This window comes from Cetorhinus maximus, chromosome 2, assembly GCF_964194155.1.
Source record: "Cetorhinus maximus chromosome 2, sCetMax3.hap1.1, whole genome shotgun sequence".
NCBI classification, from domain to species: domain Eukaryota; kingdom Metazoa; phylum Chordata; class Chondrichthyes; order Lamniformes; family Cetorhinidae; genus Cetorhinus; species Cetorhinus maximus.
The window spans coordinates 186,484,573-186,500,973 of NC_135880.1; the positions used below are offsets into that span (position 1 = coordinate 186,484,573).

General features: G+C 42.6%; 2 protein-coding genes across 6 annotated transcripts in view; both read left to right on the forward strand.

Annotated features, from left to right (window-relative positions):
* prdm10 (PR domain containing 10) overlaps nucleotides 1-4,103 on the forward strand; it is a 200,775-nt gene extending 196,672 nt beyond the window's left edge. For both annotated transcript variants that reach the window (XM_078530687.1, XM_078530696.1), the window contains one exon: nucleotides 2,823-4,103. In XM_078530687.1, coding sequence (XP_078386813.1) covers nucleotides 2,823-3,002 — 180 coding nt within the window. In that variant the 3' untranslated portion in view covers nucleotides 3,003-4,103. The remainder of the gene's footprint in view (nucleotides 1-2,822) is intronic.
* A 4,602-nt stretch (nucleotides 4,104-8,705) lies between these two features.
* The window catches only part of nfrkb (nuclear factor related to kappaB binding protein), a 105,493-nt gene continuing 97,797 nt past the window's right edge, over nucleotides 8,706-16,401 (forward strand). For all 4 annotated transcript variants that reach the window (XM_078530558.1, XM_078530570.1, XM_078530581.1 and 1 more), the window contains exons 1-2: nucleotides 8,706-9,189; nucleotides 16,093-16,242. In XM_078530558.1, coding sequence (XP_078386684.1) covers nucleotides 16,108-16,242 — 135 coding nt within the window. In that variant the 5' untranslated portion in view covers nucleotides 8,706-9,189; nucleotides 16,093-16,107. The remainder of the gene's footprint in view (nucleotides 9,190-16,092; nucleotides 16,243-16,401) is intronic.

Genomic DNA, 16,401 nt, shown 5'->3' on the forward strand with positions numbered 1-16,401 from the left:
AAACTGTGAGGAGGACACAAAGCTGCAAAGAGACATAGTGAATGAGTGAGCAACAGGGTGGCAGATGGTGTAAAATGTGGGGAAGTGTGAGGTTATTCACTTCAGTTGTAAGAATAGAAAAACAGAATATTCTTTAAAAGGCATGAATTATAAATGTTGATGTTCAGAGGGACTTCAGTGTGCTCGTACATGGAACATGAATGCAGGTACAGTAAGGCAAATAACATGTTAGACTTTCTTGCAATAGGACAAAAATACAAGAGCAGAGAAGTTTTACCACAATTGTACAGGGCTTTGGTGAGGCCACACCTAGAATACTGTGCACAGTTTTGGTCTCCATATTTAAGGAGATGGTAGAGCAAAGGCTCACTCGATTGGTTCCTGTGATGAGAGAAATGTCCTATGATGAGAGGCTGAGTAAATTGGGCCTATATTCTCTGGAATTTAGAAGAATGAGAGGTGATCTCATTGAAGCACACAAGATTGTGAAGAGAATTGACAGGGTAGAACACTGAGAGGTTGCTTCCTCTGCCTGGGGAATCTGGAACATGGAGGCATAGTCTCAGGATAAGGAGTTGATCATTTAGGGCTAAGATGAAGAGAAATTTCTTCTCTGAGGATTGTGAACCTTTCTAATTCTCCACCTCAGAGGGTTGTGAATACTTCATTATTGAGTATATTCAAAGCTGGCATACTTAGATTTTTGGTGTCTCAGGGAATTAGGGGAAATGGGGAGTGGGCGGGAAAGTGAAATTGAGGCGGACGATCAGCTGTGATCATGTTGAATGGCGGAGCAGGCTCAATGGGCTACTCCTTCTGTTTTATCAGTTTCTGGAAGTTTCTGTTAAGGTCTCTGTTATAACAGAGATGGGGGCCATTCACCTATGGCACTATCCAATTAATCCCACTTCTCTGTTCTTTCTACTCTCCTCTCAGCATGTATTCCAGATCATAAATCTTGTAAAAAAAAAAAATCCCATATTACCCCTGGTTCTTTTGTCAATCACCTTAAATATTTGTCCTCTGATTACTGACCCTTTTTCCAATGGAAGCAGTTTCTCGTACACTTCTATAAAATCTCCTCTTAACCTTCTCTGCTGCAAGGAGAAATATCCCAACTATTGTAGCCTTTTCACATAACTGGTGCCATTCTAGTAAATATTTTTTGGACCATCTCCATGGCTTTGACATCCTTCTTACAGTGCAGTGCCTAGAGTGGATCACAATACTCCAGATCGGGCTTAATTAGTGTTTTATAAAGATTTGGAGTAATTTCCTTGCTTTTGTTCTCTATGCCTCTATTAATAAAGCCCAGGATCCCACTTCTTTTTTGACAGCATTTACAACTTTTTACCTCTCTTCAAATTGTCAGATAGTAAATCATCATTGTGTGGGGTCACCATGCGCGTGCTCACCTGATATCCACCCGTGCTCACTTTCAGGAGCAATGACCAGAAACAGGAATCCTGGTTGATTTCCTCCCTACATCTTCATCCCTAACCCAGGGGAATTTAAGTCAGTTTCTGTGTCCTTTCCACTGACATCCGCTAACTTGGCACAGACTTCAGGTTAAACATGGACCTTTCAGGCCCACGTAGCTCAGTTCCCACCAATTGCCACCAGCCATCATCTCTTTTCAGGTTTGGTAATTTCCAGTAAATGCTGTGGCTCTGGTGTTGATCATCAAAAGTCAGTGATGCAGTCATTGCATGTCCTGCTCTGTATGTGACATCCTCAAACCTACAGCTGGGCCCACATATTGGCAGGCAATGAGATGTGAAGGTCTCTCTTATCAGTCAGAGCTGTCAGCACTTGGTTAGCTACACCCAAGAGGTTTGTTCAACAATAGAACTGATAAATGAATGTATAACACATCTGATAGAGCATATCGAAAAGGCCTTGCTGCTGTTAACAGCATCTCAGACTCTATATAGAGTATTTCACTCTTCACTCGCTCCTCAACTATTGAAGATCATAATTTGAGGAACAGAGCACTCAACTTAAGCACTCTAAGTGACGAGCCCCATCTTCTCACATGTCCCTATGTCTCCTCTTTCCACAGAGACACCCAGTTATCTCTTGAACCCACTTACACTGTCTATTTCATTACCTGTCCTTTATTCCACAATTCTATTAATCCTTTGAGGGAATTACAGAGCTTGGGACCCAGACAGCTGAAGGCAGGGCCACCAGTGGTAGGGTGAAGGAAATGGATCAATTTGACCTCAAGGATGAGAATTTAAAAATTGATGCATTACTGAGCTGGGAACGAATGTAAGTAAGCGAACACAGGATTTATGGATGAATAGGGTGGTGATAGCTAAGGGCAGTGGAGTTTTGGATGAGCTAACTGCTGAGTTTATGGAGGCTGGAAGGCTGGCCAGGAAAGAATTGGATTAATCAAGTCTGGAGGTAACAAGGGCATAGATGAGATTTCAGCAACAGATAAAATGAGGCAGGGACAGAATCAGGCAATGTTACAAAGATAGGAATAGGTGACTAGTGATGATGTGGATATGTGGTTGGAAGCTCTTCCTGGGGTCACATAAAACATCAAGGTTGCAAATAACCTGGTTCAGCCTCTGCCAGTTGCCAGGGAGAGGGATGGAGTTGGTGGCAAGGGAACAGTGTTTCTGGTGGTGTCCGGAGAAGATAGCTGTCGTATTCTCAATACTTTTGTAGAGGAAATTTCAGTGTATCCAGCACTATGTTGGGCAAGCAATGTGGTAACACAGGAGGCAGTGGGAATGTGTCACGTTTTCTAGCAGGAAAGAGATGTTCACAGGAAACACATGACCCTTAACACGTGTCATCTTTTTCAGACTCATTATGTGATATCAGAAGGACAGCCTGAGCTGGACATGAAGCAGAATTCTGCAGTACGACTTGGTGTGCCTCAGACACAGACAGACACCTCCCTACAGCAGCAAAATGCACAGTTCATCATTACCTCGACAGCTAGTGGGAATGGAACTACTGAGGTGCCAATCACAAAACCCTAGCAGTCATTTACTGAAAACTGATTCTCCCCAAATTCACACCAGCTCCACTAGGACTGGAGTTACAACTTGTGGCATGCATTTTATAAACGGAAAGAGAGAGAGAGCAGAGACTGTTGTTTACAGTTTTTCCCTTCCACATCTCACCTTCCCGTCATCACCTACCCCTCCGAGTGAAGTATTAGAGCAAGAATCAGGATATTGGGGTTGCTAGTGTTGATCGTGTGGGCTCAGCTAGATGGTGCTGATTACGTCATTGCTTAGGAATTGGACCCAGTTTTTAAAGAAATCATTTGGAGGAAATGGAAAGCAAAGACCTGGGAAAGGAATGATGAACTGACCAGCTCTGTTCACAAACCCTCACACCAATCACTCTAATCACCTTTTGGCCAAGTGAGCTGCATGTCACCAAACTGCCAGGAACATCGAGAGAGACTGTGATCCAAATGAACTCCTGTTGGATATAATTCAGGGGTTTAATGTTGAGGACTTGATATTATCCACCAGAACTCTTCTAAAGCTGCAGAGGTGGATGGACAGTAAGCTGGATTCTTGAAATGTGAGCACTCTGAGTGAGCCGCAGTGCTCAGGCGAGTTTGTAACTGAAGAATCAACAGGAACATTTACTGCTGGACTTGTGTGTGTTCTCAGATTGAGACATGGGGGCTCCTTATACAAGTTGCCCTGTGTCTGTTCTCCCGTAACTCTACAGGGATGCGTGCAATCTGGTCAACTCGAAACTGACACAAACACGGCGAGCACACACGCAGCCCAGCGCATGCACATGGCTAGAGCTGCACTCTGTTCACCTGTTACAAACAGACAAAGGTGGAAAAGTTTTAGTGAATGAGATTTTAATGCTTTATTATTTAAGAGTTTATGTTAATTGTAAATTTCTGTGGTTGTATCATTAGAGAAGCTGTGTTCTACAAGCAAGTGTTTAAAGATCAATAAAAATATAAATCTGGACCCACTGGCTTCCCTCCTCTCCCCAGCACTTATCCTGCCCCATTGCTGCTTAACCTCCATGATGTGGAAGGAGTCAGGATATTGCAGGGGAGGGGGCAGGGGCAGAGATCCAGAGTCAGTGCTCTTTAAATTGCAGTCGTTTGAGTCTCCATTTCTAATTGTGAAATACTCCTTGATGTCACCAGATTTTTGTTTTGCCGATTTGCTGATGTGAGATAAGTGGCAATGTTTTGAAAATGAATGTTGATACTGATGTACTAAGAGCACGGTAAACAGGTTGGAGCAGGAGCTCTGTCAGCTGCCTGTTATAGTCTTTCAGCAAATGAAGATTCTGGTGGTTAAATTTCCACTGTTACTTTTAGGATTTTAGGTCTCTGCTACAGTTTTACTGACATTTAATTCTTGTCTCTTAGCTTACCCTCAGGTGAACCCCAGCACCTTGTATCTTCTAGTGTGTCTGTCCCTGGCTTGATAACTCAGTAAACTTTGAGTGTCATGCTTAGGAAGCATATAGAAACCCCTAACTTTAGCAACTGGACTTACACACGTCTCCGTTAGCACTTACTCTGGTCTTAAATTGGTGAAACGTCACATCAGGCCTTGTTTTAACTTCCAAATATCTGCATTTTTTTTAGCAAAAGATGAACAAGCACATAAATAATGGACATATTACATAATTGGAGTGGCCAATCTTTTACTTAAATCCAAGTGGACAAAATAACACATCAAAATAAAGCTTTGAACAGTCTTTCTTTTTGATTGAAGCTTATCACTGAGAGGCTAATTTAAACTTCCTTGGAAATTCAGATTGATTTTGATCTTCCTGAAAAAGGGAGAGAAAGGTTGATTGTTTCTGAGAGTTTTAACCGAACTTTTCAATTTGCTCTTAAAATCTTGCAAGAGTTATTGGGATTTCCTCCATTGAATTTGCTGTCATTCAAATTTTTGAAAGAAATGTCAAACTGTCAAACAATTGCCAAGCACGTTTTAAGTTATTTCTCTCCTGTCTGTAACAACGTAAGCTTCTAAAATTGTATCAAAGAGGCTTGGTCCTGGGACCTGAATTGCAGTCAATCTTTAACTGTTTATGTATTGGAACAGGCACAAATCCAAAACTGGACAGTGATGCTTGTTTTTGTCAGACTTTGCTGTCTGCAATTCTCACTGGTGTTAAACCTTTCTCCTCTGCAAGATCTTTTTCATTTTCCCCAGGCAGATGCACAGTAAACATTTCACATGGTTGAATTTCCACAACTTGTATGAGTAAAGCAGCTTTAGCATAGAGACACAGCCCATGGCATTTTACAGAAGAGTAAGGAAAATGGAGGTCAACCCAGCAAAGGAGAGATTGACAGGGGTGACCAAAAGTTTAGTCAAAGAAATGGGTCTTAAGGAATGTCTACAATGAGGAGATGGTGGTGAGGAGGTTCAAGGAGAGATTTTCAGAGTGGGATCAAAATGATTCAAAGCGCAACTGCCATTCTGGGACAAAAGAAGGGCTGAGGAATACACAAGAGGCTGGAGCTGGAGGAGGTTACAGAGACTGAGAGGGCAAGCTAAAGAAACTCAGCCTAGAGCAGAACAGGATAGATTTGGCTTGAGACGGTGAGTGGAAGGGGCCAGTTTATGGTTAAGTCTTGGAAAATGGCTTCAGTCTTGCCAGTGTTCAGCTGGAGGAGGTTTTGGCACAACCAGTTGGATATCGAACAAGTAGCCTGACAACACAGAGGCAGTGGAAGCATTGACAGATCTAGAGAGGTGCAGAGCAGAAAAAGAGGTTTGGAGAGAAAAGGGTGATGTAGATGAGGTAGTTTGCCAGACTGAGAGGTCAAACATTAGGTTTTAGAGAAGGATGATGGCGACAGATTTAAAGGAGAGAGAGAATGCCATTAACGATGTCGGCTAACATAGAGACCAGGAAGAAAGTTGGGTTGTCAGCAGTTTAATGGGAATAGGGGCAAGGGAGCAGGAGATGGAGCTCATGGACAAGATGTACTCAGAGAGGTCTTGAGGGGAGATGAAGGGGAAACTGGAGAAAGATGCAAGTTCAGGGTTAGGGCAGGGGGGATCTTTAGAGGAGGTATGGCCTGGTAAACTAGAAGGGAGGAACATGTCAGAGGCAGGTGATCAAACAGTCTCAGTCATAGTAAGAAAGGCATCTATGAGCTCCTTGCAGTTATTGTTGGAGGTGAGGGCAGGTGAAACAGGAGAGGGGTTTAAGAAGATGGTTTGCAGTGTTGAAAATACTTTTCTAACACTAATGAGAAACACAAGGTTTCTGACTGGTTAATGCTCCAACTGGGTAAACTGCAGATCAACTGACTTGCCAAAATAATTGCTTTATCATGCTCTATTTTAAGTTTCATTTGGGCCTCTCCTTTGAAGGTTTATTCAACAGTAAAGTTATTTCACCAGATGACATCGGTACTTATAAAATGGCTTACTCTAGCAATTTTACATGGAATTACAACACTCTTTAGTAACATCAATATGTTGTCAATCACCAAGCACACAGCATTTTTATATTAACTTTGCATTGCTCTTCACCACTTAGTGAGTCAAAACAACATTTTAAAGCAGTCTTTCCCACATGCTGTTGAAGTACAAGCGTTATCCAGTACTGCACAGTCAAAGGAGGCCACATGGACAGATTCATCACGACTAAAACTCCTTGTGGCCAGTATATCTTGTTTGGATGGATCATTATCTTCATTCTTTTTGTCAGAATTCTCTTTGTCTTGTGTCATTTCCATGACCCTGCCTCCTCACTTAGGACAGTTCATTGCATAATAATGATTCGATTCAAACCTGAATTTTAACTGTTCCTTGGACGTTTCTGGGATTCATTGGTCCATTATTGCTGTTCCAATGTTGTCTTCTGCTGCAATAGCCAGATCTGTTAAAGATGCTTTCATCCTCATTGTGCCTGTCTTTAATCCTTCCGTTGTATTGACACCTGTGTCTAGTATCTGGACTAGGTAAAAATCTGGCAATCATTGACTCCTGTTGCATTTGTGTCACCGTGGAATTGTTCTTATTTGTTTCACAAAGACCTGCCAAAGAAATGACTCTTTTCCCGGAATTTTTTTTAAAGGCAGCAGATATCTGAACTAACAGCTCCCCTCTCCAAGAAACAAACACCAATTAGAACCAGGAGCCTGTATATTTGAGACACCTTAGCACAATCCAGCAATTTAAACACCAGTAGCAATCCAGAAAATCTCGTATTGAATTTAGTCAATTGTTTACACATCTGTTAGGATAGAATATTATGCTCGACGTGCGGGTGCACGCCCAACATGCCCGAGCATAAAATGGTCCATCATGACATCGGGCGTGCGTCCCAATGTCATCACGCACTCTCGCAATATTTCATTTGGCAGGTGCGTGCCCAAGTTGGCTGTGCACCTGCCGATAATTAAAAGGCCTATTAAAGCCATTAACAATCTAATTAAATAAAAAATTTACGCTGCCCGTCCAACCTAATAGTTGGTGGTCAGGCGAAAAGGCCAAGCGGCCTTCACATTTTTTAGGAAACCTCATCCACGAACGGGATGAGGTTTCCTAAAGCAAATAAACATTAAACAAAAGCTTTATTTTTGAATTAAAAACATGTCCCAGCTCATGTGACAAAGCCACATGAGGGGACATGTTTTATTAAGTTTTTATTCTCTTTTTTTAACACAGCGCTTCAATCTCCCTAAGGCAGCTCTGTGCCTCAGGGAGATTGATGTGCTCTTTCTTGCGCATGCATGAACTGTGCACTAGGCCTGGCTCCCCATCCTCCCCCTGCCTGCACAGGCAGCGCTCAGCGCTGTCACTTACGATCCACACAGGGCGGGCCTTAGTTGGCCCACCCACATAAAATCGCGGTGCAGAGCCAATCACGGGCATCGGTCGGTTTCTCGACCACACCCCCACTGAGCACCCCCGCCAAGGGAAAAATCCTGCCCTTAAAAGTCCATGATATTCCTCCATAGACAGACCATTTGATTTCCAAAATAATTAAATTCTGACCAGTTCATAATAACAGGTCATTGTTCCTGGAGATTTCATCCAAGAAATCTAATGGAAGGTCCAAGCCTTCATCATTGTCCAACTTATGGACAACCATCTCACAAAATACTTTATTCCTGACTTTACTACTTGTAGGAAGTGATAACACCAAGGTCACAATGTGATTTCTCTTTTTGGTAAGAACATAACCTGTAACCACATGTGCACTTCATTCTTTCATTTGTCATATGGTTCTTCTCCGAGAACATTGGAGAGTAATCATACACAACAATTTATACTTGTTTTTTGCCATTTTCCACAGTGACCACAAGGATTTTAGTTTCCTGTCTGAATTTTTTTTTCTTATGTTTGCAACTTTCACCTTCAGGCAGCCGTTCTCTGCTGCCATGTTATACTCCAGAAACCATTTGGTGAAGGATAGAACTGGAGCCAAACCTTACACGCATTCTGGAAATAAGTATTTATAAAGATACAGATTACAAACATGTACTTCTCACCCAACAATCACAATTTTAGTCTGTTTCTTTTGATAGGGTGCACACAAATCTGTATTTAATGCCCAGCACCTGCCTAGAATCAAACAATTATTATGCAATTATCGATTAAAGATATAATTTCTGACTTTCTGAGGGCTGTTTGAATGTTGAGCTAAGGGTGAAAACCTGATTGGAGGTTGAACCATGGAGATAAGATAAGCACATATTTGGGAGGTGATGTCATGGTGACTTTGGAGAAGAAAGATTGGATTTGGGGCAGTCATTTTCATGGGTAGAGGGATCAAGGGTGGGTTTGTGGCATTTACTGAGCAACAAAGGCTGTTGGATGCGTCTCACTCTTAGTCACAAAAAAGCGTCAGTCGGCCTCCTGGAATTTGTTGGTGTGACGGTGAAGAGAGGGATTTAAAGACATGGCCATACAGCAACATAGTGGGAAACAGTTGAAGGTTTCAGAGGCAAAAGCGAGTGTATGTGTATGGTATAATTATGGGATGTAGTTATTACATATAGATATATTATTACTGGATGATGTTGTAGATTATGGTATATGTTCTATAGCATACTCTGGAATCTCCCCGCCCTCACCTGCCCCCGGAACCAATCGCCTGGCGCTGGCGGAAGCGGTTCCCCCCAGACAAGAGATTGCGGCAACGTCCGGTCCGTCAGATGTATCTTCCCCCGGGCCGGAAAAACAGGAGTCAGGATAGGTAAGTGGGTGAGATTTGGGGGGGAGGGGAGGTTGCACTATTATCCTGAGACAGTTCGGTTGTCTCAGACAAATAAACTGGCTTTTTGTCTCCGGATTTTATAAAGAGCTCAGGTGTACAAAGTAATCAGAATTACAAGGAACAGTGTTAGAGAGAGAGACTCAGGGAGAACTGGCTGCTCAGTCCACTCACAGGCTTCCCTACTCCTGGTGTGCTCAGCCTCAGAAACAACCCCCAAATATCAGCTTTCAAACTGTTGTTATATTATGGACTATTACCAAAATACAAATTATTTAAATACCAGAGTAGCTCTGTGGCATAAAGGAGCCCCAACAAAAAGAACCTCTCTGGCAACAGTCCACTGAGCTGGACACGAAGCTGAAGAACGTGACTTGCTGCTGAACATGCGCTTGACCAAAGGTTTAGAGTTCCTCAGCTCTACCAAGGTCAGCCATGGCTCAGTGGGTGGCTGAGTCAGAAGGTTGGGTGTCCAAATCCACTACAGAGATATGAGAACATAATCTAGGCTGATACTCTCGGTGCAATATCGAGGGAGTGCAGCAGTGTTAGAGATGAGGTCCTTCAGGTGAGACATTAAACCAAGACACCATTTGCCCTCTTGGGTGGATGTAAAAGATCCTGTGGCACATTGGAAGAAGAGCAGTCAAGTTCTTCCTGCTGTCCTGCCCAATATTTATCCCACAACAGCACTAAAATAGATTAGCTCATCATTTATTGCATTGCTCTTTATGGCTTCTTCTTTTGTGCAATTTTTTGCTGATTGTTTGGTGGTGAGCTGTTGCCCTGAATACTACTGAATGTCTAGCCTGGCCATTTCAGAGGGCAGTTAAGAATCAACCATGTTGCTTTGGGTCTGAATTTGCATATAAGCCAGACTGGGTTAGGAATGCAGGGTTTCTTTCCTAAAGGGAACACTATGTCAATCTGGTAGTTTTTGTTTCAATTTCAATTTTATTTTCAGAAGAGTAAGAGGCAACTTGATTGAAACATATAAGATCCTGAGGATTCTTGACAGGGTGGATGTGGAGAGGAAGTGTCCTCTTGTAGAAGAATCTAGAATTAGGGGTCATCTTAAAAATAAGGGATTGTCTATTTAAAATTGCGATGAGGCAAAATTTTTCCACTCGGTCATGAGTCTTTGGAACTCTCTTCCTCAAAAGGTGATGGAAGCAGAGTCTCTTATTTTTAAGGCAGAGGTGGATAGATCCTTGGTAAACAAGGGGGATGATAGGTTATCGGCGGTAGATGGGATGCAGATTTCAGGTTGCTATCAGATCAGCCATGATTTTATTAAATGGTGGAGCAGGTTTGAGGGACTGAATGGCCTACTCCTCCTTGTTCATATGCTTGTACTTTAAGTAAATCTAAATTCTTCAGCTGCCGTGGTGGGATTTGAACCCATGACTCCAGACTATTTGTTTAGGCCTTGGTTTATTGGTCCAGTGTCCGAGCCAATGTGCTATTATATCCTGCCTGCAGAATTCTCACTACACAACAGTGATTAAACTTTTAAAAATCTTAATTGGATGTGAAATTTCTTGATGTTCTAAAAGGTATAAATTCAATTCTTTTTAGTATGCTATATTTCTGGAAGCTCTAACACATCACTGGTCACCCATTCTTGTGAACAGTCACGTGAGAGTAACTGGGAAGTCTCTGGCTGCAACAGCAGAGCTGACCGCAATGATGCTCTTGTGGATGGAACAAAGGAAACAGTGCGACTGGGTATGAGTGGAGCCAAAGTTAGAGAGTAGGACAAATCAGCAGACTTCTGGGTTTGAATGTTGTGCTGAGTGAATTCATCTCAGCTGAGGAAATGGAACAAACACAAACATTAACGTAAGAAATAGGAGCAGGAGTTGACCATATGGCCTGTCAAGCCTGCTCGCCATTCATTGTGATCATGGCCGAGCTTGGGCTTTAACTCCACTTTATTGCCTGTTTCCCTTGATTCCCTGAGACACCAAAGACCTGTCTACGTCAGTCTTAAATATATTCAACGATGAAGCACCCTCAGCCCTGTGGGGTAGAGAATTCCCAAGATTCACAACCTTTTGATTGAAGAAATTTCCCCTCATCTCAATCCTAAATGCTCAGCTCCTTATCCTGAGACTGTGCCCCGTGTTCTAGATTTCCCCAGCTAGGGGAAACAATCTCTCAGTCCATCCACCCTTTCAAGACGCTCAAATAATCTTATCATTTTCAATGAGATCACCTCTTCATCTCTTCATTCTTCTAAATTTCATAGAATACAGACCCAAGTTACTCAGCCTCTGATCACAGGACAACCCCCTCATCCCAGGAACCAATCGAGTGAACCTTCACAGTACAGCCTCCAATGCAAATATATCCTTTCTTAAATTTAGAGACCAAAATTGTATACAGTACTCGTACATGTGAACATATGAATTAGGAGCAGGACTAGGCCATTAGGACCCTTGAGCCTGCTCCGCCATTCACTAAGATCATAGCTGATCTGACTTGTCTCAGCTCCATTTTTTTTCCCTATACCCTTAGATTCTTGATTAAAAAGGGAGTCAATATAACTCAGTCTTAAAAATATTCAATGACCCTGTCTACACTGCTTTCTGGACAAGAGTTCCACAGACTCTCAACCTTCTGAGAGAGAAAAAAAATTCTCCTCATCTTCATATTAAATGGGAGACCCCTTAGTTTTAAACCGTATTCCCTGGTTCTAGTTGTTCCCACAGGGGGAAGCAGCCCTTCAGCATCCACCCTGTCAAATCCCCTCAGGATCTTACATATTTCAATAAGATCACCTCTCAATCTTGTAAATTCCAGTGGATACAGGCCCAGCCTGTCCAAACTTTCCTCATAGGATAACCCCCTCATCCCAGGTATCAGTTGAGTAAGCTTTTCTTTACTACTTCTAAAGCAGATTATGTCCTTTCTTAAATAAGGAGACCAAAACTGTACACAGTACTCTAAATGTGGTCTCACAAATACCTTATACAACTGTAGCAAAACATCTCTACTTTTATATTCCATTCCCCTTGCAATAAACAGCAACATTCCATTTGCTTCCAAGTTTACACCATACCTCTGTACAATTGTTGCAAGACTTCTTTATTCTGATTCTCCAATGCCCTTGCAATGAAGGACAACATGCTATTTGTCTTCCTAATTGCTTACTGTACCTGCATGCTAACTTCTAGTGTTCCATGTTTGAGCACACCCAAGTCCCTATGAACATCAAGATTTACATGTTTCACAACTTTAAAAAAAATTCTGCTTTCCTATTCCCACGACTGAAGTGAATAAACTCATTTCCCCACCTCATTCTCTATCTGCCACCTTGTTGCCCATAACCTGTCTATATTTTGGCTTTTTGTGTCCTCCTCACAGCTTGCATTCCAACCCAGTTTTGTCTTGTCAGCAAACGTAGGTACATTACTCTCTGTCTCTTCGTTTACATCATGAATATAGACCACCAAATCACATTATCTTTACAGCGTGGAAGACATTCAGCCCATCGAGTCTGCACTGGCTCTCTGAAAGAGCATTCTACCTAGACCCACTCCCATGCCTTATCCCTGTAACCTTGCACATTCTGTCTTTTCAGGTAGAATGCCTCGATCGAACCTGCCTCCACCACTCTTTCAGGAAGGTTGTTCCAGGCTCCAAATACCCTCTGGGTGAAAAACGTTTTCCTCGCATCACATTTACTCCTTTTGCCAATTATTTTGAATCTGTGCCCCCTAGTTCTTGATGTTCTGTTAGTGGGAACAGTTTCTCATTATTTACCCTGTCCATACCCCTCAGGACCTTGAATACATCTATCAAGCCTCCTCTCAGCCTTCTTTTCTCCAAGGAAAACTGTTCCAACCTCTTTAATCTCTTGTCATAGCTACAGTTCTTTATCCCTGGAATCATTCTTGTAAATCTCCTCTGTACTCTCTCCAATGCCTTCACATCCTTCCTCACGCATGGTGCCCAGAACTGGACGCAGTACTCCAGGGGCAGAAAATTGCGCTCAGCAGGTGTGAGTGCGCACAACCCGGCCTAGCATAAAATGATGCATGTTGACGTTGGGCGAGTGTCCTTGGCAGCACGCCCGCCGACAATTAAAAGGCCTATTAAGGCCATTAAAAAGTTAGTTAAATTCAAACTTACGCTGCCCAACCAACCTAATGGTTGGCGGGCAGGCGAAAACACCAAGCAACCTTTATGTTTTTTTTAGGAAACCTCATCCACGGGCGGCATGAGATTTCCTAAAGCAAATAAAAATCACATAAACATTTTACACTTGAATTAAAAACATGCCCCTGCTCATGTGACAGTCACATGAGCAGGGACATGTTTCATAACGTTTATAAGATCTTTAATTTTTTTATCCGAAATCAGTTCAGCTCATAAATCAGATTATGTAGTGCGCACTTGTGCTCGCCCCGCTTGCACTCCTCCCCCTGCACACAGTGCTGCTGCTCGCATTTCACGCTGGGCAGGCCTTAATTGACCTGCCAGCATGGAATTGCCTTTCAGGCGGAGGGGGGCGGTCAGCTTCCCAACTGCCCCCGCCAAGCCCACACGCCAAGGGCAAAATTCTGCCCCAGACAAGGCCTGACTAGTGTCTTATACAAGTTCAACATAACCTCCTTACTCTTGTACTCAATGCCCCTATTAATAAAGCCAAAGATACTATATGCTTTATTAACTCCTCCCTTAACATGCCCTGCCATCTTCAATGAGCTATGTACATATTCACCGAGGTCCCTCTGTTTTTGCACCTCCTTTCAGAGCTCTCCCTTTATTTTATACTGTCTCAACATATTCTCCTTCCAAAATGAATCACCTCACACTCTTCTGCATTGGACTTCATCTGCCACTTGTCTGTCCAATCCACCAACACTACTTTGTCTTTTTGAAGTTCAAGACTTTCCCCATCACAGTTGACAACATTTCCAATCTTTGTATCATCTGCAAATTTTGAAATCATGCCCTGCACACCACAGTCTAGATCATTAATATATATATCAGGAAGAGCAAGGGTCCCAACACTGACCCCTGAGAAACTCCACTTTAAACTTTCCTTCAATCTGAAAAACAACCATTTACCACTACTCTCTGTTTCTGTCACTCAGCCAATTTCTTATCCAAGCGCCTAATTTCCCCTTTAATCCAAGACCTAGAATTTTGCTCACGAGCCATGAGCGCTGTGTTGTGTGACACTGTATCAAATACTTTCTGAAAATCAATATACACCACATCAACAGCATTTCCTTTATCAACCTTCTCTGTTACCTCCTCAAAAAACTCAAGCAAGTTAGTTAAACATTTTCCTTGATGAAGGCTTTCCTTAATTATCCCGCACTTCTCTAAGTGATTATTGATTTTATCCTGTAATATAGTTTCCAGAAGTTTCCCCACCACTGAGGTGAAACTGACTGGTCTGCAGTTGCCAGCTTTATCCTTGCACCCCTTTTTGAACAAGGGTGTAACATTCACAATTCTCCAGCCCTCTGGCACTGCCCCTGTGTCTAAAGAAGACTGGAGGGTTATCACTCATGTCTCTGCAACTCTCACTTCCCTCAATAATCTTGGATGCATCTCATTCGGCCCTGGTACCTTATCTATTTTAAGTAACAACAGCCTTTCCGACACCACCTTCCTTTCGATTGTAAGTTCTTCTAGTGTGCCATCTACCTCCTCTCTCACCTCGGCCTGGGTAGCACATTCTTCCTTTGTAAAGACAGATGCAAAGTACTTGTTCAACACCCCCACTATTTCTCCAGCCTCCACATGCAAGTACCCTTTTTTTGCCCCTATTCGGCCCTACTCTCTCTTTTCCCACCCTTTTATTATTTACATCCTTATAGAAGACCTTGGGATTCCCTTTTATTTTCATTGCCAGCCTCTTTTCATGTTCTCTCCTTGCTTTTCTTATTAGTTTCTTCACTTCCCCTATGATCCTTCTATATTCAGTCTGATTCTCCATTGTATTTTCTACCTGACATCTGTCGTACAGGCGCTTCTTCCTTTTCATCTTCACCTCTATCTCGCTCGTCATCCAGGGCGCTCTAGATTTATTTATCCTAATTTTCCCCTTCAAGGGAATATACCTTGACATCGCCTGCAATACTTTTTTCTTTGAAGGTGGCCCATTATTCAGCCATTCTCTTTTCTGCTAACATTTGATTCCAACTCACTTAACTCCGATGCATCCTCATCCCATCGAGGTTGGCTTTCCCCCAATTAATTATCCCTGCTCTGGGTTTTCACCTGTCCTTTTCCATGATTGACCTAAACTTTAAGGTAGAATGGTCACTGTCCCCTAGAGGCTCTCATTGATATTTGGTCCACTTGGGCCAACTCATTCCCCAGAACGAGGTCCAAAAATGCATATCCTCTCATTGCACTGTAAACATACTGCTGTAGAAAATTATCTTGAATGCATTCCAGGAGACCTCACCCCTCTCATCCCTTTATACTATTCCTATTCCAGCCTATATTTGGATAATTGAAGTCCCCCATTATGATTATAATTCTTGCACCTTGGTAATTTCTTTGCAAATTTGTTTCTCCATATCCCTTCCACTAGTTGGTGGCCCATATACTATACCAATCAATGTTATTGCACCTTTTTCATTCCTTACCCCTAGCCAGAGAGATTCTGCCCTTGACTACTCTGGAACATCCTCTCTCTCCAGTACTCTAAAGCCATTTTTAAGCAATACTGCCATTCCCTCACCTTTTCTTCCTTTCCTGTCATACCTGGGTTAGGCAAGGATAAACCAGGTAGGAATACAGGAGTAGAAGTTTTGATGTGAACAGTGACAATCCTCTCTGGAGTACAATTTCCTTTCAGTGTCTTTACAAATGTAATTCTTAATGTTCCTGTTTCCTTACCCCATATTCCCTCAGGTTGGATAATTAAGAATGGACTGTCTTGATAATATGCTGACAGACCCCTTGGAACTGGGATCTGCTCCTGAGGTCAATGGTGCTGGTATTATGGAGGAGTGTTTGCTTGGTGGAACCAGGGTCAGTCTCCCGGAAGATCTGCTGGAGGATGTGAGTACTGTACAAACTGGGAGACCATGTATTGAGCTCTGCTCTGTCACTGAAGAAGTTTCTAGTTCTTTGCTAACTTTGTGTGGCTCTTCAGGCTCTTTATAGCTGATAATGTGAATCACTGGGTGGTATCGCCATAGGAGACTCGGTAATGGGTAA